Genomic DNA, 25,174 nt, shown 5'->3' with positions numbered 1-25,174 from the left:
TTAGTTTTATTTGTATTAGAATGTATGACACCCTCTTCACGTATTGATATGTTTGTAAAAAAAATAAAAATAAAATAAAAAAACTATATATAAAAAAAGAAAAAGAAAATGGACATATTTTCACCAATATATTTTTTGGAATAAGAAATATTCTCCCTTCTGCTCTGTCCTTTTTAAAAGTGTCTTAACATTTAATTTCCTTTCCGTTATTTTGTTTGGGCTCAGTCTGCTGGTAATAAGAAGATTAGTAAAGCTGAACGGATGAAGATGCTAAGAGAAGAGGAGGAACGGCGACTGCTGGAGGAAGGTAGGTGGATTTTGACCCCTTGTGTTACAGGTGGTCCTCGACTTACAACCGTTTGTATAGTGACCATTCGAAGTTAAAGTGGCACTGGAAAAAAAGTGACTTTTTTCCACACTCATGACCATTGCAACATCTCCACGGTCACCTGATCAAAATCCAGATGCTTGGTAAATGGTTCATACCAGTAGTGAAATGTAAAATTTGTTACTACCAGTTCTGTAGGCGTGGCTTATTGGGGGGGGATAATGTGACTGGGTGGGCATGGCCAACTTTTTTTTTTTTTTACTTTTAAAAGCATTTTTTCTACAACCTCTTCAGCTGAAGAGGTTGTAAAAAATACTTTTAAAAGCCTCTGACGACCAGGCAACTCAGCTGGGATCGTCAGAGGCTTTTAAAAGCATTTATTTTTCTACAACCTCTTCGGCTGAAGAGGTTGTAGAAAAAATACTTTTAAAAGCCTCTGACGATCCCAGCTGAGTCGCACGATCATCAGAGGCTTTTTTTTTTACTTTTAAAAGCATTTTTTCGGCCGAAGAGGTTGTAGAAAAAATGCTTTTAAAAGTAAAAAAAAAAAAAGCCTGGCTTTTTTGCATGGCTCAGCTGGGCATGGTGGGGGGCGCAGGGATTTTTGCTACCGGTTCTCTGAACCACCCGCCACCATCGCTACCGGATTGGGCGATCCGGTCTGAACCAGGAGCATTTCACCCCTGGTTCATACTTACGACGATTGCAGTATCCTGGGGTCACGTGTTCCCCTTGTGTGACCTTCTGATGAGCAAAGTCGATGAGGGAGCCAGATTCATTTAACAACTGCGTTACTAACTCCGACTAGAGTCGTAAATCAAAGACTACCTGGATTTGCGTTCAAGGAATCAGGATGATCAAATCAGTAAATAAAATAATAAAAATTAAAAAAATAATAAAATAATAAAATAAATACAATGAAACGAAATGAAATAAAATAAAATAAATAAAATAATAACATAAATAAAATAAAGTAAAATAAAATAAATAAAATAAAATAAATAAAGTAAATAAAGTAAAATAAAATAAAATAAATAATAAAATAAAATAAAATAAAATAATAAAAGTAAAGTAATTAAAGTAAAGTAAAGTAATAAAATAAATAAAACCTCATTCATTGTGTTTTTTCTTTGTTCCCAGAGCAAGCCCGCTTACGTGCTGAGCAGGAACAAGCTGTGAAGGCCGAAAAGGAACGTATTGAAAGAGAGAAGACAGAACGCCTCGAAGCCAAAGTGAGTTCCCTCAGACTCAGTTCCCTCAGTTCCCTCAGACTCTAGGGCTGGGGTGTCAAACTCAAGGCCCGTGGCCTGGATGCAGCCTATGGGGTGCTTAGTTATGGCCCATGAGGCCGCCGGGAAACAGCGAAGGACCAGCTCACAGTACCTCTGCCAGCGAAAACGGACTCCCAATGTCCGTTTTCTACTGGGACGGCCTCCTGCAACCCTCTGCCAGCGAAAATGGAGCTCAGGAGCCCTTATAAAGCGGTGCTAATACTTCATGTGATTTTAATCCTATGCCTCTGTTTATACAACCAAGGATTGTATTCAGAGGTAGGCTTCACATAATTTAACAATCGGTTCGCCCCAGCACCGAAAATGTGAGCGTGTGTGCGCCTTCCGTGCATGCACACGGCCTTCTGCGTATGCGCTTTGCTCGTGTGCACTTGTATGCATGTGCGTGGCTTACAAAACGCAGTTAAATAGGACGGCATAGCGCCAGGGCAAGCGAGCGGGCCCTCTCACAGTCACAACTACCATTCGTCCCAACTGATACGAACCGGCTGAATCCCATCCCTGATTGTATTAGCTTTTTTGGCTGCCGCAGCACACTACTAGCTCATATTTTATTGGTTGTCCACTAGAACTCCCAAAATCTTCAGCTGTTCACCGCCCTGAGTCCTTCAGGAGAAGGGCGGTATATAAATTTGAACAATCAATCAATCAATCAATCAATCAATCAATCAATAAATAAACTCTCTCGCAGTTACTACTATTGAGCCAGGTACCACCAATGCCATACTTGTGTATTTATCTTGGATAAAGCAAGACGGTTTCAAAAATACTCACCAGGTTCCATTTTTGATCAGCGGCAGCTTCTGAGTGATCTTCAAGGCCAAAGGAGTCGAGTTGCAAAGGACTACGTGGGTTTAAAATAAATTAAGAGATTTCTTTTGTGTGTCCCATACAGGATCAAGAACGCCGGGGTGAGGAGTTAACTGAACTTTCTGAGTTAGAAGAGAGCTTTATCCTTGCGAGCCAATGGAAGTTGAAAAGTAGAGCCCTTGCTAAGGTATGCGGGCCCCCGAATATTTGGGCCCTGCTTCCTACGAGGGAAAAATGAAATTTACGATGTAATTTTTAAATGATGCAAATCTTTTGCGAAGAAATCCACATTGCTGTAAGATTTTCAGTGTACAAGTAGTCTGTGGCTTGCGATCTCAATTAGCCTAGAACAGTGATGGCTAACCTTCTTGCCATTGTGTGCCAGAAGTGGGGGGGGGGAGCGCGGGGGGGGTTGAGCGTGCACATGCCCACACCCATAATTCAATGTGCCCCGCCCCCATGCAGGCACGTGCAACCCTCCTGCGCTCACCCGCTTTTCGCACGCGATGGCCCGGTGGGCCCGGTAGGCCTGTTTTTGCCCTCCCCAGGCTCCAGATTTTGCTTGTCCAAAAGTGTCCAAAAGATGATTACACAACACCGGGACAATACAGTGGTCATAAGTATGAACCAGTGTCTGAATTTTAATCACGTGACCAAGGGGATGCTTGCAACGGGTTATAGGTGTGGAAAATGGTTATATAGGTCACTATTTTCACTGCCCTTATAACTTCGGTCACTAAATGAACTGTTGTAAATGGAGGGCTTACCTGTAGCTTTTATAAGCAACTGGTCATTAAGCAAGGACTACCTGTAAAGAAGAGAATGGTCCCGCGAATCTGTTTACCTGCCTCTGTTTCAAATCCATCCAAATCTTCTCCGCTTTCTATCTTTATCCATTTGTGTCTTGGTGTTTCTCCAGTGGGAACATTATATATGTTGTGACGGCAGCCCAGACCCAACAGTTCCTCAGGAAATCAATACTTTTATGAGTTTGTGGCTAGAAGAGACCGAGAATGATATTACGACGGTGGTCGAGAAAGGCAGCAAGGTGCTGGAAGTAAGTCCCTGCCCTTATTATATCCCATAATAGTCATTCCTCCAGCCAGAGATAGGTAATGTGTCTTCACACGGTGAGCAGGATTGTTGTCTGTTTTATTATTTTATTTTATTTTATTTTATTTTATTTTATTTTATTTTATTTTATTTTATTTTATTTTATTTTATTTTATTTTATTTTATTTTATTATTTTATTTTATTTTATTTTATTTTATTTTATTTATTTTATTTTATTATTTTATTTTATTATTTTATTTTATTATTTTATTTTTTTTTTTTATTTTATTTTATTTTATTTTATTTTATTTTATTTTATTTTATTTTATTTTATTTTATTTTATTTTATTTTATTTTATTTTATTTTATTTTATTTTATTTTATTTTATTTTATTATTTATTATTTTATTTCGATACTGTCCAACTCACTCTCAGTGTGACTCAGGGTGGTTTATAGAGAAAAGAATAAAAAGCCATACAAAAAATACAATACGTAACGGCAGTCCTCAACGTGCGACCACAATTGAGCCCAACATTTCTGTTGTAAAACAAGACCGTTGTTATCTGAGCATTGCCCTATTTTGCGACCTTCCTTGTCACCGTTCTGAAATGAATCACTGTGGTGGTGAACTTAGCAACACGGTTGTTAAGTGAATTTGGCTTTCCCGTTGACAGGAATCACAGGATTCTGGGACACTACAACCGTCATAAATACATGCCAGTTGCCGAGCCTCTGAATTTTGATCAGGTGATCGTGGGGAGGCTGCAAGGGTGGTGAAAACAGCCAGAGGTGGGATTCGCTTACCTTCCCCCCCTGGTTCGCTCTCATGCGCCACCTCTGCGCATGCGCACAGCCTTCTGTGCATACGCAGTAGTTGCGCATTACGTCTGAGTGAGTGGGTAGAGCCTGCCGCAGTCGCCGCTACGGGTTTGCGCGATCCGGACAGAACCGGCTGAATCCCACCACTGAGAACAGCCATAAGTCACTTTTATCAATGCTGTTGCAACTTTGAACAGTCACTAAACCAGGGGTCAGCAACCTGTGGCTCCGGAGCTGCATGCGGCTCTTTGGGCCTTCTGCTGTGGCTCCCTGTCAGGTGATCCCACCACTGGCTGGCTCCACCCCTCACCCTCCTCTCCCAGTCACTCCTCGCCTGGCCTGAGAAGGTAAGGGCGACAGTGAGGGATGGAAAAGTGGCCAGGACAGAGACAGAGATACAGAGAGAGGGGGGGAGAGAGAGAGGGAGACATAGAGAGATACAGAGAGAGAGGGAGGGGGGGGAGAGAGGGAGGGGGGGGAGAGAGATGTCAAAAGGATTTTGTGGTTCCCAGTGTTTTTTAACAACTGGTTCTCTGCCCTAATGATTGGCTGGGTAGGCATGGCTAGGGGGGTATCATTGACTGGTGGAAATGAGTGACATCGAGTTGGCCACACCCACCCAGGTTTTGTGGCTCCCAGTGTTTTCTTTTTTGTGGGAAATGGGTCCAAATGGCTCTTTGAGTATTTAAGGTTGCAGACCCCTGCACTAAACAAATGGTTGTAATTTGGGGACTACCTGTATAAGAGCATAAGCGCAGGGCAGAAAGGGAGATCAGATACAATACACAATACACAACGATCGTGTGTTCTGAATGCCCGTGTCTTCTTAACGGAGTGGAATGTCTTCCAGCTCATTGCCAAGTTAGAAATGTACGTCTTGGAGACTCCGTTTGAAGAGCTCTCTATCAATGATGTCCTTCAGTACCAGGAGACGGTTGTGCAGTTGCAGAATTTGCTTAGTTATAAGTACGACCAAGCCACAGAGCATCTGCTGAAGGTATGTGGGCACCGTTGTTGTTTTTCTCCGATCTTCAGATTACGTGGATTGAACTGCTTCTCATTCGGATAAGATTAGCTGCTGTTCTCCTTCATCGGTTTAATTTTAACAACAACAACAACAACAACAGTTGGAAGGGACCTTGGAAGTCTTCTAGTCCAATCCACCTGCTAAGTGGTGGCGCAGTGGTTAGAATGCAGTATTGCAGGCTAATTCTGCTGACTGCCAGCAGTTTGATTCTTACCCGCTCAAAGGTTGACTCAGCCTTCCATCCGTCCGAGGTCAGTAAAATGAGGACCCCAAATTGTTGGGGGTAATAAGATGACTCTGTAACCAGTCTGTGACCACTTAGAGACAGCTGTAAAGCACCGTGAAGCGGTATACAAGTCTAAATGCTAGCGCTAAGTGCTCAGGCAGGAGATCCTATACCATTTCAGGCAAATTTTTGTCCAATCTCTTCTTAAAATCCTCCAGTGATGGAGCATCCACAACTTCTGGAGGCAAGTCATTTCACTGCTGAATTGTTTTCACTGTCAGGAAATTTCTCCTTAGTTCTAGGTTGCTTCTCTTTTTGATTAGTTTCCATCCGTTCCTTCTTTTTATTTTTTTGAAATTTTTATTTTTATTTTTAAACAAACAAAACATAAAACATCCATCATCCATTACAATTGCAAACAGTGTGTCGATCGGTTACAAATCCCTTGTGCTTCATTTTACAAATTACATTTCTCACATTATCAACCTAATATATATCTTTATATTATGATCCTCATTTATTACTTATCTAGCAATGGCATTATTATTTCCAAAAATAAAAAATAAAAATTATTTTCACATATTATATTGTAACATTCATTTTATGTTTCATATTTCATTTCCATATTTTAGTATCTAGCCATTGATATTGGAAGACTGTTTTCATGTCTCCGTAGCTCTTTTCAATTCTTCCAACTGTTTTTTTTTTTTTTTAATTTGATTTATATGCCACCCTTCTCCGGAGACTCAGGGCGGCTTACAATGCGTTAAGCAATAGCCTTCATACTTTTGTATATTTATACAAAGTCAGCTTATTGCCCCCCACAAACTGGGTCCTCAATTTACCTACCTTAGAAAGGATGGAAGGCTGAGTCAACCTTGAGCCTGGGGAGATTCGAACTTACAGTAATTGCAGACAGCTGGTGTTAATCACAATGCTATCAGTCTGCTGAGCCACAATGCTATCAGTCTGCTGTTCTTTATATGTTTTATCCTTCAGTCTCTACTCTTAATCCAACCCCTGATTTTGACTATAAACATGACACTCTTGTGGATGGGGTTCTACAGGCCACTCAACCAAGCACAAGATATAGACAAAATGTTCACAAATCAAAAAATCAGTTTATGTGTCTAGGAAACACACCACTGTATTGATGGGGCATTTCAGTTACCCCAATATTACCCTGTTTCCCCAAAAATAAGACCCAACCAGAAAATAAGCCCTAGCATGATTTTCAGGCTGCTCGTAATATAAGCCCTACCCCCAAAATAAGCCCCAGTTAAGATCGTCAGTCAGATGGGTGCATTTAGTACAGTATTTCCCCCCAAAATAAAACCTAACCAGAAAATAAGCCCTAATGTGTCATTTGGAGCAAAAATTAATATATGACCTGGTCTTATTTTGGGGGAAACACGGTAAGTGGAATCAAACACGGCAGGAAGACCTGAAGTACCAGGTTAGGGACAGATTTATTTATTTATTTTATTAAATTTTTATACCGCTCCTCTCCCGAAGGACTCGGGGCGGTGAACAGCCAGGATTAAAAAACATACAATATAAACATTAAAATACTTTAAAACATAATTAAATCTATATTGGCTTCCCCCAATTTAAAACCCCGTACCCATAAAATTAACCAATTAAAAATTTTAAGCCAGCCCGGCTTGCTGAAATAAAAAAGTCTTCAGAGCCCGGCGAAAGGTCCGGAGGTCCGGGATCAGTCGTATCCCTGGGGGTAGCTCGTTCCAGAGGGCGGGTGCTCCCACAGAGAAGGCTCTTCCCCTGGGGGTCACCAGCCGACATTGCCTGACCGACGGCACCCTGAGGAGACTCTCTCTGTGGGAGCGTATTGGCTGGTGGGAGGTTATCAGTGGCAGAAGGTGGTCTCATAAGTAACCGGGCCCTAAGCCATGGAGTGCTTTGAAGATGAGAACCAATACCTTGAAGTGCACCCGGAAGACCACCGGAAGCCAATGCAGCTCGCACAGGAGAGGTGTTACGTGGGAGCGCCATGTCGCCCCCATAAGTACCTGCGCGGCCGCATTCTGCACCAGCTGGAGCCTCCGGGTGCTCCTCAAGGGGAGCCCCATGTAGAGAGCATTGCAGTAGTCCAGGCGGGAAGTGACGAGGGCATGAGTAACCGTGCATAACATGGATAAGATCAACATGGGTAAGATGTGGTCACCGATAATGACTTAATAGCATGTGATCAATCACTCATCCATCAAATTCTTCAGGAAGTGGGAAAGTCAACAGGTTCTTGAAGTGCCTTGCAACTGATTTTATTATCTAAAAGATGAAAGGAAGGATTTAGGGCAGGGGTGTCCAACTCAATGTGGTTGGATTCAGTCCATGGGGCCATCCTGGAAAATGTAAGGGGTTGGCCCACGTTGCTTTGGCCTGGTCTACCCAATGCGGCTTTGGCTTGGTCTACCCAATGCGAAGAGGAAACATCGGGCCAGTGTAACTTCGTCCCGGTCTACCCAGTGAGAAGAGGAAACATGCCAGCAGTTGGGGGAGTGGCATCAAGCTGGCCATGCCTATTCAGTTGGCCACACCCACCCAGTGGGTCACGCCATGCCCCCCCTGCCCTGAGGTCAGCCACAGCGCTCATGCGACCCTCAATGAAATTCAGTTTGACACTCCTGATATAGAGGATCAGTTATACTGGACAATATTTAAGTAACAGAGAAAATATAAAGGAATCATAGAATAGAGAGAGAATCATAAGATTCTGGGGAAATACCTGTGTGGTCTTTTCTTGAAAACCTCCAGGGATGGAGCACCTAGAAAGTGGAAGTTGTAGGAACCTTAGGAGAGAGTGAGCATGTGATGCTAGAATTCACTATGCAGCTAGTCCTCAATTTATAACCATAACTGAGATGGAAATTCCATCATAAGTCAGTGCAGTCACAAGTTGAGTCATTGTGTGACCAGGCCCGATTTTACCACCATTTTACATTCTACATTCTACAGACCCCTCACATCCTGGATGTAAATTGTTTCAACTTCTGCCCTCAAAACGACGCTATAGGGCACTGCACACCAGAACAACTACTAGACACAAGGACAGTTTTTCCCCCGAATTCCATCACTCTGCTTAACAACTAATTCCCACAACACTATCAAATAATTTACTAAGACTGTACTATTATTATTATTATTATTATTATTATTATTATTATTATTATTATTATTCTCTTCCTTCCTAGTATCTATCTCTTCCCACTTATGGCTATAACCATGTGCTTGTATCTTTCAGTTTATATTATTTTATTTGTTTTCTAATTCGATTTGATAGCTTATTAGTAACCTATGACTATCACTAAGTGTTGTATCATTTTATTCTTGATGAATGTATCTTACTCTCCTTATGTACACCGAGAGCCTATACACCAAAGACACATTCCTTGTGTGTCCAATCACACTTGGCCAATCAAGAATTCTATTCTATTCTATTCTATTCTATTCTATTCTATTCTATTCTATATTTACCACGATCATACACCGAATCAGTAAATCATGTGGTCATTAACTAAATCACATGGTTGTTAAGTGAATCCAGTTTCCCCAATTGACATTTTTTTTTTTTTTTTGCACAGGCAATCAACTGGAAAGATTGCAAATCATGGTCATGTGATCAGAGCACACTGCGACTGGTCATAAATGTGAGCGGGTTGTCCAGTTGCAATCACATGACCATGGGGATGATGCAACAGGTTGTAAATCACTTTTTCGGAAGCCGTCATAACTTTGAACCATTGTCAAAACAGTCATAAACTGAGGATTATCTGTATCAAGGTAGTCAGATCAATGTCCTAGATGTGAAGAGAACTGATTTCCATAAGCTGAGGGGAAAAGTAGGAAGGATTCCATAGACAGAAATCCTGAAGCTAAAAACAGTTCAGGAGGACTGGAAAAAAAACTAAAAAAAAATCAGATGCTTAAGGCCCAAACACAAACAATAAACCCTCTCTGAGGTGGGAATCCTTTCATAGTTACCTCAAGAGCTTTCTGGTAACCTAAGAAACTGAAAGGACAAGTTTAAAAGATGGAAATATGGGCATATATAAGCAGAATATCTAAAAATAGTTGAATAGTTGATTACTTATTTGTACCCTGTGACTATCATTAAGTGTTCTACCTTATGATTCTTGATGAACGCATCTTTTATGTACACTGAGAGCATATGCACCAAGACAAGTTCCTTGTGTGTCCAATCACACTTGGCCAATAAAAAATTGTATTCTATTCTATTTTTCTTCATCAAGCAATGACAAAGATTTAGGATTTTCAGCATCTTAAGGTTTCAGCCTTTTTGGATTTTAGCCACAGGTGAACAGGTGTATGCTTTTTGGGGGGTGGAACCTGGTAGACCAAATGCACCAGTACCTCAAGATCAGATCTATCTATTTTGGTAGAGCTGGTACTCTGGCTATTTAGTCATTTGAACAATAAAAATGTTAGGAATTGCACTTTCATTAAATATGCAGCCAGACACAAAATATATGATTTATTTATTTATTAAGCAAAATTAGATAGCTGCCTAACTAATTAACTAATTAACTAACTAACTAATTCCTTGTGTGTCCAATCACACTTGGCCAATCAAAAATTCTATTCTATTCTATTCTATTCTATTCTATTCTATTCTATTCTATTCTATTCTATTCTATTCTATTCTATTCTATTCTATTCTATTTTTTAAGGATGGGATCAGGAAGGCTAACACTTAGAAGAAGCTGAAGCTTGCAACGAATATCAATGTATTCTGTAGTTACCATGTATAAAATTAATTGTCCATGAGCCTTTTCTAATTGACTATCCCTAAGTTCTAGTAAGAAAAATTCTAGATTCATCTGGATATTGTTTTTTAAATCTCTCTGCATCCTCATATGGGGATGTCCAATGCATGTATTTGTATCCAGTGTCCTTTCACTTTTTCACAAATCCACCATGCATGATAAAATGCCCTTTGGGGTTTGTTATATTTACAACAGTAATTAGAGATACCTTTATCCATCTCGGACAATTTCTTGGGTAGATTGGTGCAATTTTTAAAATTTCTTCATTCTAATGCTCTTTACAGCAAGCCAGCAATTATGGGGAATCTGAAAGTGGAAATATGGAACTTGTCATGAAGGAGAAGGACATTACGCTGTGCCTTTGGGCCAATCTCAAGAAGAATGCAAGGTAGAAATGACGTTCTTTGAGAACACGTCAGAGACGCAGTAACAAGGCTTCATGTTATGATCATATTGAGATGACCCACAACTGGGAAGTAACTCATAGAAATTATGGGTGTGAGTGTGTCAGTGATGCAGTCCGTTACAACATACATGTGGTCCTCCCTTACCTGTAACTTGTTGCTAAGCATCGTGGTCACTAAGCGAAAATCATGTGTGTCCAGTTTCTGGTTTCCAATGCATACACAAACACATAGTTGCTGTGGTAATTAGCAGTTTACTCAAGATCAGGGAGATAACAGCAGACAAGGAAAGGAAACCAAGTCTCTTAAAAGAGCTTGCCTGGATGTTTGCTTTTAACAGGAGCACGTACAGAAATAGTCAAAATCCAGTCCAAGGTTCTGAGAGCCAAGTCAGGGTTGTCAGCCAATCCAGAGGTCACAATTCCACAACCAGTGTGTCAACTTGCAAAGCTTTCAAGTTGCCATGAGCAGGAGGGAGGGAGAACTGAAGTGAATTTCAGGGGGGAAAAAGTCGCACTGTGTCACGTGACACCGCCATGACGATGCAGCTTTGACACCCCTGGTCTAGACTATCTCTTAAATCAGGTGGCAGCTATCCATCTTTAAACAAGATATTTACTCCCTTGCTTGGCAAGGAGCCTCATAGGACATCTCTGTTCTGCATTGTACTCACCAGGTGTGGGGGCTGGCTGGCCTTATATCACCATCATCTGACTGTTCCAGTTGGGGTACCTGTGTGTGATCAGCCTCAGGTGGTTCTTGTCTTTAGTCATAAATGTGAGGATTGGTCGCAAAGCTATTCCTTTACACAGTTGCAACTTTAAATAGTTGCTAGAATAGATAGTCAATAAGCGAGAACTACCTGAAATACAACTGATGTCATGAGTCATGTGATATCAAGGTGGCTCCTACTGAACCCTACGGAGAGTCCGTGGTGCTCTCTGAGCTTGCTTGTTTTCTTGCAGACATTTTATTACCCAACTAGGTAACATCATCAATGCTACTGGTAGAAGGGAGTGGGGTTTCCTCTCTGTGTATGTGCTAGGGCAGTGATGGCTAACCTTTTTTTTTTTTAATTTGATTTATATGCCGCCCTTCTCCGGAGACTCAGGGCGGCTTACAATGTGCTCAGCAATAGCCTTCATCCTTTTGTATATTTATACAAAGTCAGCTTATTGCCCCCACAACTGGGTCCTCAATTTACCTACCTTAGAAAGGATGGAAGGCTGAGTCAACCTTGAGCCTTGGCGAGATTCGAACCCTGCAGTAATTGCAGGCAGCTGGTCTTAATAACCAGCTTAATAACAGGGTGCCTTAAACCCCTGTACTACCAAGGCCATCGCGTGCCCAAAGTTGGGGGAGCACGGGGGGTCAGGCACGCACGTGCCCACAACCATAATGTAATGTGCCCCGTGCATGCGCGTGAGACTCCCCCACGCTCCCCACGCTTTTGGCATGCTGGCCCAGTGGGCCCGGTAGGCCCGTTTTTCGCCCTCCCCAGGCTCCAGAGGCTTTCTTGAGGGGTGGGACCGGAAGTCGGGAAATGGGCCGTTTCCGGCCTCAAGAGGGCCTCCGGGGTGCTGGGGAAGGCTAGAAAGCCTTTCCTAGAAAGCCTCTGGAGCCTGGGGAGAGCGAAAAACGGGCCTTCCCCACCCACCCACCCCTGGAGGCCCTCTGGAGACCGGAAACAGCCTGTTTCCTGACTTCCGGTGGGCCCAGAAGGCCCGAAAATCAGCTGGTCGGCGCACGCCGGAGCTCAGCTAGGGCAATGCTTGTGTGCTCACTGATATGGCTCCGCGTGCCACCTGTGGCACACGTGCCATAGGTTCGCCATCACAGTGCTAGGGGCTTGCCCTGTCAGTGTTGGTGGGGATATTCTTGTGGTTCCTTGATTAAGCTATTGATTATAATTGATAATTCCTTATTTGGGGCATTGTTTTACTGCTTGATTGTAAGCAATACTCCTTCACTTGTATATAAGCAGAGAGCAAACCTCACTCACTTCTACTGTAGCACTGATGAGGTTACCTAGTTGGGTAACGAAACGTCTGCAAGAAAACAATCAAGCTCAGATGGCACCAATAACCCTCTCCTCTTCCTTCTCCTTCTCTTCCTCCTCCCCCCCCCCGAAACCACACTCCCTTCTATTACTGATGATGTTGCCTAATATGCATAATGAAACGTCTACAAGAAAACAACCAAGCTCAAGTCAGCCTCCTCATTTCAAGCCGTGGTGGGTTCCTCCCGGTTAGGCCTGGTTCCCCCGAGGCAGTAGCGGTGACGATATGACATCATCGAACCGGTTGTGCCCCCTCGCCCCCCCCCGCGTTCTTACCTTTTATTTGGCCCCACCCCCAATCTATAGCTGCCTCCTGAGTCCCAGCTGATGGGCTATAAGAAAAGAAACTGTTTAAACTCTTGCCACGCGGCTTCAAAAGGCCGCCCTACAGCTGATCAGTGGTAAAAGGCAGTTTGATGGTAGATCGGTGAATCCAAAAACAAATGAGTAGACCGGTGCCTGCAAAAATACATGAGTAGACTGGTGCCTGCAAAAATAAATGGTTAGACCAGTGCCTGCAAAAATAAACGAGTAGACCAGCGCCTGCAAAAATAAATTTATCCTGGGTGCCCAGGAGGTGTTGGCGGGGCTTGGGGAAGACGAGGAGGATGGCGGAGAGGCTGGCAGCTGTTGTGGCGTCAGCCAGGGAGGAGGCTGTGATGGCGGCTGCTGGCTGGCGGTGGAGGCGGCGGCGGCAGCCTGAAGGCTGCGAGGGAGATGGCAGGAACTAATTCCGGCGTGACCATCTTGGACTGACCTGGGCGGCTGTGAGGTGTGTGGCCGTTTGTGACCAGCTCACTGACGCCCAGAGGCCCCACAGTGAACTGATGGAGGCTGAACTGGGTGAGCGTTGTGACCGGGAAAGACCTAGGGGGCGATGTGGAGGACCGGAAGAGGACTATGGGGGTGTTCCCCCCCCTAAACGCTTTGTATTGCTCCCCCCCCCCTTTTCTGCCGGGTTTAGCCCGTATGATGGTCCCACGCTATCCAGGCCATTTTCAGTCTCAGCTGGATACCACCATCATTTTCCATCTACTCTCCATTGGATCATCTCCTGATATGCCCACTGCACTAACTCTGTAAGCCGACTTATACTTCTGGACCTATGGATTGGCATTGCTCTATCTGTCCTCCCTAACTGAAAGGAGAAGTTTACCTTAGGTATGAGTATTGAGGGAGTCAGCCTCGGCTATTATTTCCATCGTTTCTGGACTATTCTTGGACTCCTCCCACTGCCATGTAGGCAGTGGCGTTTTCCAATGTATACTACCTAAGACTTATATACTTTTCCGTTGGACTCTTAAATCATCATGGTTGATCCCCTGGTTATAAGCCATAACTACTCCCAGTAACAAATGTATTCGGTGTCGGAACTCCTCGCCCTGCGAGATTCTCCCCACTCGCAGGTTTGGCCCTCCACATTATCGAGGGCCTATCTCGATGACGGACTTTGGAGTCCAGAGAGATGGCATGGAGCAAGGAAGAATTTGTGGGGTTTTTTTAGGGAAATTTTTTAAGATTTTAAGGGGTTCTGGGAGGGGGGTTTGTAATGATCTTTCTAGAGAAATTGGGAAGAAGACTCTGGGGGATGGGGGGGGAAATCCACCAGGGTCAGAGCCGAGCCCGGCACAGGGTAACGATTTGGGAGGTGTTGGTCGAGGGACTGGGAAAGGGATGGGGGACGATACCTATGAGGTTTGTACCATCAGCACGGTAGATGGGAGGGGCAGATATGGCGGGAGCAGGGGACCATATCATGTGTTGGGGGCTCGCACTCGCTGTTTGAGAGCAATTGCTTGCCCCGGTCCCCATGGCTCCTCTTGGAGACTAGGTGGCTTAGATACTCAGGATCTGGGCCTTCGGCTGATGTTATGCAATGCCAGGTCCGTGGTTAATAAGGCCCCCCTCATTCACGATCTTATACAAGAGGGAGGAGCGGACCTGGCGGGTATTACGGAGACCTGGTTGGGCCCGGAGGGTGGCGTCCCTCTGGTTGAAATGTGCCCACCAGGCTTCAGAGCATTCCATCAGCCGAGGGCCCAGGGGAGGGGCGGGGGGGGTGGCGGTTATTATTAACGAGGATCTGGATCCGAGGGAGACCACTGTGCCTCAGATAGCCGGATGTGAGTCCCTCCTTGTGAGGTGGGGTCGTGGGGTTCAGATGGGCTTGTTGCTTACGTACCTGGCTCCCTGCCGCGTGGCAACAGCCCTTCCTGAGCTACTCGACGTGATAGCCACGGTGGCAGTAGATACACCCAGGCTTTTAGTCATGGGTGATTTCAACTTGCCATCTGTCGGTGAAACGTCTGAGGTGGCTCGGGAGTTCATGGCTTCCATGACGGCCATGGACCTGACCCAGTTAGTTCATGGCCCTACTCACAGGGGAGGTCACACTCTGGATCTGATTTTTGTCTCTGGCCAGTGGTTGAGTGGTCTTGTTATAGGGGATATAGACATGGAACCCTTGTCATGGACTGACCACTCACTCCTTCGCCTAGATCTTCGAACCGCGACCCCTCGCCGCAGGGAGGCGGACCCAATTAGATGGATCCGCCCCAGGCGCCTGATGGATCCTGATAGGTTCCAGACGGAGCTTGGGCCATTTCCTGAGGATCTAGCACATGACTCGGCCGAGGACCTGGTAGCCGCCTGGGATCGGGCGGCTGGTGGGGCCTTGGACCGAGTTGTGCCTTTGCGGCCTCTGACCCGATGCCGATCCCGGGTGGCTCCTTGGTTTACTGAGGAGCTGAGGGAAATGAAGCGCCGGAAAAGACGCCTGGAGAGCGGTTGGAGGGCCAGTCTCGCTGAATCTGATCGAACACTGGTAAGGTCGCATATTAAGGCCTACCTAGTGGCGATAAAGACGGCAAAGTCTAACTACTTTTCCGCCTCTATTGCGTCATCAGGGAATCGTCCGGCCGCCCTGTTTAGGGTGACCCGCGCCCTGCTCCATCTGGGAGTGCGGGAGGATCCCTTAGAAGGCAGGGCGGAGGATTTCGGACAATACCTGTATGACAAAATCGCTCAGATCCGGGGGGATTTGGACTCTGACTGGGTAGATCAGGGCAGGGTGACGAGGAACAGTCTTGAGAATGTTATCTGGGAGGAGTTTGATGCTGTGACTCCCGATGATGTGGACAGGATTTTGGGGAGACTTAGTGCGGCCACATGTTTACTGGACCCGTGTCCCTCCTGGTTGGTACTGGCTTCCCGGGAGGTTACACGAGGCTGGCTCCAGGGCGTTATTAATGCTTCCTTGAGTGAGGGTCACTTCCCCGCTGCCCTGAAAGAGGCGGTGGTGAGGCCTCTCCTCAAGAAGCTGTCCCTGGATCCAGCAATATTGGCTAACTATCGTCCTGTCTCCAACCTTCGCTTCATTGCGAAGGTTGTTGAGAGTGTGGTCGCGCAACAGTTTCCACAATTCCTGGAGGAAACATCCTATCTGGATCCGTTCCAGTCAGGTTTCAGGTCTGGGCACAGCACGGAAACGGCATTGGTCGCGTTGGTCGATGATCTCTGGAGGGCTCGGGACAGGGGTTATTCCTCTGTTCTGGTCCTATTAGATCTCTCAGCGGCTTTTGATACCATCGACCATGGTATCATGCTGCACCGGCTGGAAGAGTTGGGGGTGGGAGGCACCGTGTTACGGTGGTTCTCCTCCTTTCTCTCTGACCGGTCGCAGTTTGTGTTGGCAGGGGGGCAGAGGTCGACCTCGAGGCCTCTCATTTGTGGAGTGCCGCAGGGATCGGTCCTCTCGCCCCTTCTGTTCAACATTTATGTGAAGCCACTGGGCGAGATCATCCGTGGCTTTGGGGTGAGATACCACCAGTACGCTGATGACACCCAGCTGTACATCTCCACCCCAGGCCACCCCAACGATGCCCTTGAAGTGATGTCCCAGTGCCTGGAGGCTGTGCGGATCTGGATGGGGAGGAACAGGCTCAGGCTCAACCCTTCCAAGACTGAGTGGCTGTGGCTCCCGGCATCCCGATATAGTCAGTTGACTCCATCACTGACTATTGGGGGCGAGTCTTTGGCCCCCACTGAAAGGGCTCGCAATCTGGGAGTCCTCCTGGATAGGCAGCTGTCTTTGGAGGAACATCTGACGGCTGTTACCAGGGGGACCTTTTATCAGGTTCGCCTGATTCGCCAGTTGCGGCCCTTTCTTGATCGGGATTCCTTGTGCACAGTCACTCACGCCCTCGTCACCTCTCGCCTTGACTACTGTAACGCTCTCTACATGGGGCTCCCCTTGAAGAGCACCCGGAGGCTCCAGCTGGTCCAGAATGCAGCAGCGCGGGTAGTGATGGGAGCAACATGGCGCTCCCATGTAACACCACTCCTGCGCGAGCTGCACTGGCTCCCGGTGGTCTTCCGGGTGCGCTTCAAGGTGTTGGTTATCACCTTTAAAGCGCTCCATGGCATAGGGCCTAGCTATCTCCGAGACCGCCTGCTGCTACCGATGACCTCCCATCGACCCGTGCGCTCCCACAGAGAGGGCCTCCTCAGGGTGCCATCAGCCAAACAGTGCAGGCTGGTGGCCCCCAGGGGGAGGGCTTTCTCTGTGGGGGCTCCCACCCTCTGGAATCAGTTGCCCACGGAGATAAGAAGAATCCAGGACCTCAATGCCTTCCGTCGTTCCCTGAAAACCTATCTTTTTCAGCAAGCCGGGTTGGCTTAAGAAGAAATTTTTAAAATTTTTAAATCCTTTTAATTAGTCTGCGATTTTAATTTTTTGGGCCAAATTTTATATATATTTTTAAATGTTTTAATATTTGTATTCTATGTTTTTTATCTTGGCTGTACACCGCCCTGAGTCCTCAGGGAGAAGGGCGGTATATAAATTCGAAATAAAAATAAATAATAAAAAATAAATGGGTAGACCGGTACAGCTCTGCAAGTAGTTAAAAGTCTGGTAGACCAGTACCTCTGCTAAATCCTAAAGAATTGTCACATGACCATCAAGCCACACCCACAAAATAAGCCACACCCACAGAACTGGTAATAAAAAATTTTAGAACCCACCCCTGATTTCAACCCTGAGCTACAAATGTCCCCCTTTATTGGAACCCGATGACTCTCCTCACGCAGGAGCAGTTCAAGTGGCTTGAGGTGATCATTTCCAGAATCTTCTACTGGAATAAATATTGCAGACCCCGACTTGTTTGGAGAGGACTTCATTGCAGGCGGCTCTTTTGTACTGGCCCTATTCCTTTTCGCTAGGACACAGGTAGTCCTCGACTTACCACGAGGTTTGTTTGTTTAGTGACCGTTCAAAGTCACCACGGGACTGAAAAAAATGACAATTTTTCAGAGTTACGAACATTGCCGCATCCCCGTGATCACGTGGCCAAAATTCAGACGCCTGGCAACTGACTCATCTTTATGACCGTGGGACCCCCCCCTTTTGCGACCTTCTCATGAGCCAAGTCGATGAGGAAGCCAGATTCACACATAACAACCGGGGTTATTAACTTATCAATTGCAGTGATTTCACTTCACACTGTGGCAAGAAAAGTTGTAAAATGGGGGTGGGGTGGGCTGGGGATAATTCACTTAGCAAGCGTCTCGCTTAGCAACAGGGTCAATTCTGGTCGTAAGTCGAGGGCTGCCTATATAACACTTGGTTGTAATTTCTCCCCGTCAGATTCCGGAACCAATTATTTCATGATGAGAACCAGCAACCCTGCCATGGGTTTGAACTTCCCAAGCTGCTGACCACCTGCGATGTGGCCGTACGCATTTTGCACACCCGTTATGACCATTTGTCGCCTTTCCATGATTTCCCCAAAGAACTCCCAAAGATGGACCTCCCATCCATCGAGGGGGTGACTCAGCCCAGCGAGGACGCAGAAATCCAAAATGAAGACCGGGAGACGCTGAAAGGCGTTTCTGAGATCAAAACGGAAACCTCCGCGAGAACCATGGTAAGACGGGGCAGAAGCTGACAGAAAAATACCCGGACATTACAAGGACTTGCAACATTCCCTTCTCCGTGGGTAACGCTTTGTAAACTGGTCAAGCGAAAGAGAAATTGAGGGTGCAACAGCAAAATTCTTAAAGGGTATCATCATCATCCTCTTTTAACCATCCCATAATCCCTTGTGGAGTGGAGTCTGGGCAACTGAATGGAGCCGAGTGTTTCCTGGCCGGATGCCTTTCCTGTCGCCCATGAGGAGTTTTGTTCAGCAGATATATTCTCAGTGTGCCCAGAGAGAGAGAAATATCTGCCTCTACCTAGGATCGAACTCACAGCCTCCTGATTGTGAGGCGAGAGCTCCATCTATAGGTCACCGCGCCACTCCATAATTCTTAAAGGGAATGATATGTTTAAATCAAGAGAGATTTCTGCCTCCCTTAAGATTTTTCCCCATTTCTCCTTTAGGGGAAATATTCTATCCTGCCTTTTTTAACACCTCCTAAAATATTTCATTTGCTAGGAGGGTGGGGGTTGACTTTCTACACAGGGACAGGTCTGAATTTTTTTCGCCTGAACTGGATTTACCTGGATAGCACCTTCTTATCGGGGCATCTACAAGGATGGGTCGAAATAATCAAGATGGCGGCTGCAACTGCCCAACGCATTTACTCGCTTGCGTAGAAAGAGGGCCTGGGCTTCATTCACACAGTTGCAGGCTCCATCATGACTCTTTTGACCCTTTCCGCCCATTGAGTCTCTTGGTTCTTATCCAATAAGGTGATAGATTGTAAGCAGTCTGTCGTCTTATTGGATAAGCAAGCGGAGGACTTGCGTTCTATTTCCTTATAAGAAAATATATGGAATGGAATGGAATGGAATGGAATGGAATAAGAATAGAATAGAATAGAATAGAATAGAATAGAATAGAATAGAATAGAATAGAATGGAATGGAATGGAATGGAATGGAATGGAACGGAACGGAACGGAACGGAATGGAATGAATAAAGAAGGGAAGGGAAGGGAAGGGAAGGGATGGGAATAGAATAGAATAGAATAGAATAGAATAGAATAGAATAGAATAGAATAGAATAGAATAGAGAATGGAATGGAATGGAATGGAAGGGATGGGAATAGAATAGAATAGAATAGAATAGAATAGAATAGAATAGAATAGAATAGAGAATGGAATGGAATGGAATGGAATGGAATAAGAATAGAATAGAATAGAATAGAATAGAATAGAATAGAATAGAATGGAATGGAATGGAATGGAATGGAATGGAATGGAATGGAACGGAACGGAACGGAACGGAACGGAACGGAACGGAACGGAATGGAATGAATAAAGAAGGGAAGGGAAGGGAAGGGAAGGGAAGGGATGGGAATAGAATAGAATAGAATAGAATAGAATAGAATAGAATAGAATAGAATAGAATAGAATAGAATAGAGAATGGAATGGAATGGAATGGAATGGAATGGAATGAATAAAGAAGGGAAGGGAAGGGAAGGGAAGGGAAGGGAAGGGAATGGAATGGAATGGAATAGAATAGAATAGAATAGAATAGAATAGAATAGAATAGAATAGAATAGAATAGAATAGGAGCTGGAAGGGACCTTGAAGATCTTCTAGTCCAGCCCCCTGCTCAAGCAAGAGAACCTCTACCATTTCAGATATGTGACAGTCTAGTCTCTTCTTAAAAACATGTTTTGAACAGTAGGGTTGAACTCTCTAGGGATTTTGCCAGTTTTAAGTGATTTTAATATTTGGTTAATCAGCGGAGAGTCTCCTACATCCTCCAAAAGTGATTTATAAATATCATTCAGCTGGCCAGCACATGGTCCTAGGCTGATGTCTTCTCCTCCTTGTAGACCTTCAGTGACGTCTTCAGTTATTCGGAAAGAAGAAGGAGCAGCAGCTCCCGGGACTCCGGAAGTAGAGAAGATCATTACACCAAGAGCTCCTTTTTCCTTCGGTCCACCTCCAGAGGTAATGCGGTCCCCACTCTGAATAACGGCATTCCTTTGCAACGAGTCCTCGCGTTTTAATGATGGTAACTGGGACTGGGAATGCCATCGTTAAGTGACACAGTCGTAAGGCAAAGAAAAAAAATTACGCGATGGCCTCACTTTACAACAAGAATTCCAGCGATTGTGCCTTTTTTTGTTCCACCCAAGTTGTGCAATGAGCTAAAAGCTCCATTTTTGGCTGCAGTGAGAGCCCCGTTCCATTTGTGTTTTGTTTTAGTAATGAAATTTAGACCAATCTTGTATCCGGCTGTTTCCCTGGACCGTGTGAGAATTAGCTCTCAGTCAAACCTTTGTAACTGGAGAGCAATGACGGCTAACCTTTTTGCCATCGCGTGCCAAAAGCGGGGGAGTGCCGGGGGGGGGGGGCGCGTGCACATGTCCACACCCATAATTCTATGTGCCCCACCCCCCTGTGCATGGTGCGCGACACCCCCGCCGCACTCCCATTTTTGGCACATGATGGCCCGGTGGGCCCATTTTGTGCCCTCTCCAGGCTCCAGAGGCTTTCTAGGTGCCTGGGGAGGGCAAAAACAGCCTTCCCCACTCCCCTGGAGGCCCTCCGGAGGCCAGAAATGGCCCATTGGCCAACTTGCGGTGGGACTGGAAGGCCTGAAAATCAGTTGGCCAGTGCACACACGTGCTCCAAAGCTTAGCTCGCATGCCCACCGATATGGCTCCACGTGCCACCTATGGCACGCGTGCCATAGGTTCGCCATCACGGCTGTAGAGCATTGACAAGCGAGAGCCAGTTTAGTCTAGGGGTGAAGGCACCAGACTAGAATTCAGACTAGTCCAGCTTTAGCTGTGAAAGCCGGCCGGGTGCCTTTGGGCCAGTCACCAGGAGGCAGTGAGTTCTAGTCCTGCCTTAGGCATGAAAGCTGGCTGGGTGACTTTGAGCCAATCACCAGGAAGCGGTAAGTTTTAGTCCTATTTGAGACATGGAAGCCGGCTTGGTAACTTTGGGCCAGTCTCCAGGAGGCGGTGAGTTCTAGTCCTGCCTTAAGGCATGAAAGCTGACTAGGTGCCTTTGAGCCAATCAACAGGAGGTGGTGAGTTCTAGTCCTGCCTTAAGACATGGAAGCCGGCTTGGTAACTTTGGGCCAGTCACCAGGAGGTGGTGAGTTCTAATCCTGCCTTAAGGCACGAAAGCTGACTAGGTGACTTTGAGCCAATCACCAGGAAGCCGTGAGTTCTAATCCCACTTGAGACATGGTAGCCGGCTTGGTAACTTTGGGCCAGTCACTCTGTCTCAGCCCATCCCACCTCACAAGGGTTGTTGTGGGGAACTTGGGAGGAGAAAGGAGTATTAGATATACGTGGCGCTTTGAGGTGTTTATAAAACTATCAAAGTCAAGGAAAACAAACAAACAAACAAATAAATAAGACTTTGTGACATCACAAGCCCCGGCCTTCTCCATTGGCCAAAAAGGCAAATATAACAGCAGGCCTTGGCAAGGAGAACGGTCCCTCGCTTTTCCGCTGCCCTTTCAGATAAAATGAGGGATTGCTGGCAACGTAGAACGACGGAGAAGCTGAGACCTCCCACCTCTCTCTCCTTCTCCAGCTCATGTTTCAGCCCTGCGGCTCTTTAATATCAGCGAAATGGATATCCTTGAAGATTACACGGTGGATTTGTGCCAGTTCATGTCGGTGGGAGGCGTCTACCACTGCGATTTGCTGAAGCTCCCGCCTCAAGCCAAGCAAGTCAAAGGATGGACCATCGTGGAAGTAATGTTCATCTTAAAGAGGGAGGGGCTGAGAAAAAGGATTGCTTGCCATGCCGGTTCGGACCAATTCGGGCAAACCGGATGGTAATTTTACATCTGGTTCGCCAAACTGATAGTGGCAAGGACTGGCTGGCCCCGCCCACCCCTCCCCTCCCCTCCCCGGTGTCTCCACGCAGCCCATATTAGATGCCAGGTAAGTGCAGGGCCCGCGTGGAGGCTCTGGTAGGGTGAAAAATGGGCCTCCCAGAAATCTTGAAATGGGGCAGTTTCCGACCACCAGGGGGCCTCCGGAGCCCAGGGGAGGCTGTTTTCACCCTCCTGGAGGCTCGAGGAAAGCCTCTGGAGCCTGGGGAGTGCGAAACCCTCCCCCCCCGTGGTGCAGGAGGCCAATTAGGCCACGCCCACCATGGCCACACCCACCCAACAACCAGGCAGAGAACCGGTTGCTAAAATTTTTGAATCCCACCCCTGCACATGACCTCTCCTTCCCAAATCCAATTTTCTTTTCTTTTAAGCAAAAAAAAAAAAAAAAAATGAGGGAAAGCAAACTGGGTGTTCACACAAACCTTCATCAAGTCTGTCAGACTTCGATGCTATCTCAAAATAAATGAATTTCCAAACTGCCAATCTTTAAGGAAATCTTTTCTTTAATTGAGCACAGCCACCGGATCATGACTCGATGCGGACAAGACTGACCTTTTGCCCCCCAATCCCTCCCTTTCCGATCCCCAATTATCTGCTTCTCATTGGCTATCTTCCAAGTCATTCTTCCGACTTCTTGTCACGTCATTTCCCAGGAATGTCTCCCCCCTTCATTTCCACGACAACCGGACATCAAAGGGATTTAGCAGGCAGAAGTTCAGAGCTTATCTCTCTCTCTCTCTCTCTCTCTCTCTCTCTGCTCTCTATGCCAGCGAAACGCTGACAAAGACAATAAAGACCTTGTGGCTTCATTTGCCCTAGCCCCATGATGGCAAATGTATGGCACGCGTGCCACAGGTGGCACGTGGAGCCATATTGGTGGGACGCGAGCATTGCCCTAGTTCAGCTCTGGCACGCATGTGCACGCTAGCCAGCTGATTTTCGGGCCTTCCATGCCCACCGGAAGTCGGGAAACTAGCTGTTTCCAGCCTCTGGAGGGTCTCCGGGGGAGAGAAGGCCTGTTTTTTGCTCTCCCCAGGCTCCAGAGGCTTTCTAGGTCCCACTGGAAGTCAGCAAACAGACTGTTTCTGGCCTCCTGAGGGGCTCCAGGGGGGTGGGGAAGGCCATTTTCTCCCTCCCTGGGCTGGGGGATTCTGGGAGTTGAAGTCCATCCATATTCAAGGTTGAGAAACACTGGTTTAGACTCAAGGAGAGGTAGGAGTTATTTCTATAAAACAAGCTAAATTTCCTTTGCTTGAAGGTCTTGGATACAGGATTGGAGACGTACCCCTACACTGCCGCCTGTGAGGAATCTGAAGACAACTCCGGGGTGACTGTGGGAATCACGATCCATCTTTCCGACGCTGTGATCTATTTTGAAGAACCGCTGATAGCAAGATGGGATCCGCGAGGTACTTCTCACAACTGCTGCAAGAATTAGCTAGATTTTAATGTCCACCTTCCTGTGCTAATGACGACCCGCAGTTGTGAAGCGAATTACTGCGATTGTCAAGTTAGCAACACGGTGGTGAAGTGAATCTCGCTTCCCAGTGGTGGGTTGCACTTACCTTTGCTACCGGTTCGCTCGCTCGCGCGCTGAAGCTTCTGCGCATGCGCAGAGCGTATTTGATGAGGTCTGGGCGAGTGGGTGGAGCCTCCCGCCGCCGCTACTACCGGTTCGCCCAAACCGACTTGGCTCGTCAGGTTGCAAAAGGAGATCACATGACCCCAGGGCACTGCGACTATCATAAATATGAGTTAGTTGCAAAGGTGGGTTTCAGCAGGTTCTGACCAGTTTTGGAGAACCGGTAGCGAAAATTTTGAGTAATTCGGAGAACCGGTAAATACCACCTCTGACTGGCCCCGCCCCCATCTATTCTCTGCCTCCCGAGTTTCAGCTGATCGGGAGGAAATGGGGTTTTTCAGTAACCTTCCCCTGGGAATGGAGATTTTACAGTACCCTTCCCCTGGGAATGGAGATTTTACAGTATCCTTCCCCTGGGAATGGAGATTTTACAGTACCTTCCCCTGGGAATGGAGATTTTACAGTATCCTTCCCCTGGGAATAGAGATTTTACAGTACGTTCCCCTGGGAATGGAGATTTTACAGTATCCTTCCCCTGGATTGGGGCAGGAATGGAGATTTTACAGTGTCTTTCCCCTGCCATGCCCACCAAGTCATGCCACGCCCACCCAGCCATGCCCACAGAACTGGTAATAAAAAAGTTTGAATCCCACCACTGGTTAGTTGCCAAGCATCTGAATTTTTATCATGTGACCATGGGGAATGCTGCAATAATGTGAAAAATTGTCGTAAGTCACTTTTTCCAGTACCGTTGTAACTTCAAATGGTCACTAAAAGAACTGTCGTAAGTGGAGGACTACCTGTAGATGATTCAGAACCACCTTTAGTCTGGCATCCTGCAGATGTGGCTGGACTACAGTTCCAGTAATTCCCAACTAGGGTATAAGAACTGAAGAGAAATTTCCTGACCATGAGGACAATTAATCAATCAGTGGAACAGAAGTTG

General features: G+C 46.2%; 1 protein-coding gene across 1 annotated transcript in view; it reads left to right on the top strand.

Annotated features, from left to right (window-relative positions):
* Positions 1 to 246: 246 nt before the first annotated feature.
* DNAI7 (dynein axonemal intermediate chain 7) overlaps positions 247 to 25,174 on the top strand; it is a 31,133-nt gene continuing 6,205 nt past the window's right edge. Inside the window, exons 1-10 of the mRNA XM_070947140.1 lie at positions 247 to 307; positions 1,469 to 1,560; positions 2,516 to 2,617; positions 3,350 to 3,487; positions 5,155 to 5,301; positions 10,647 to 10,750; positions 18,473 to 18,752; positions 20,617 to 20,734; positions 22,340 to 22,503; positions 23,905 to 24,055. Of these exons, the coding sequence (XP_070803241.1) occupies positions 262 to 307; positions 1,469 to 1,560; positions 2,516 to 2,617; positions 3,350 to 3,487; positions 5,155 to 5,301; positions 10,647 to 10,750; positions 18,473 to 18,752; positions 20,617 to 20,734; positions 22,340 to 22,503; positions 23,905 to 24,055 (1,342 nt within the window). The 5' untranslated portion in view covers positions 247 to 261. The remainder of the gene's footprint in view (positions 308 to 1,468; positions 1,561 to 2,515; positions 2,618 to 3,349; positions 3,488 to 5,154; positions 5,302 to 10,646; positions 10,751 to 18,472; positions 18,753 to 20,616; positions 20,735 to 22,339; positions 22,504 to 23,904; positions 24,056 to 25,174) is intronic.

This window comes from Pituophis catenifer, unplaced genomic scaffold, assembly GCF_029215685.1.
Source record: "Pituophis catenifer annectens isolate HBS135680 unplaced genomic scaffold, rPitCat1.0.hap2 SCAF_7, whole genome shotgun sequence".
Taxonomy (NCBI): domain Eukaryota; kingdom Metazoa; phylum Chordata; class Lepidosauria; order Squamata; family Colubridae; genus Pituophis; species Pituophis catenifer.
Note: the sequence above shows the minus strand (reverse complement) of the source record. Positions and strands in the feature narration are given on the sequence as shown.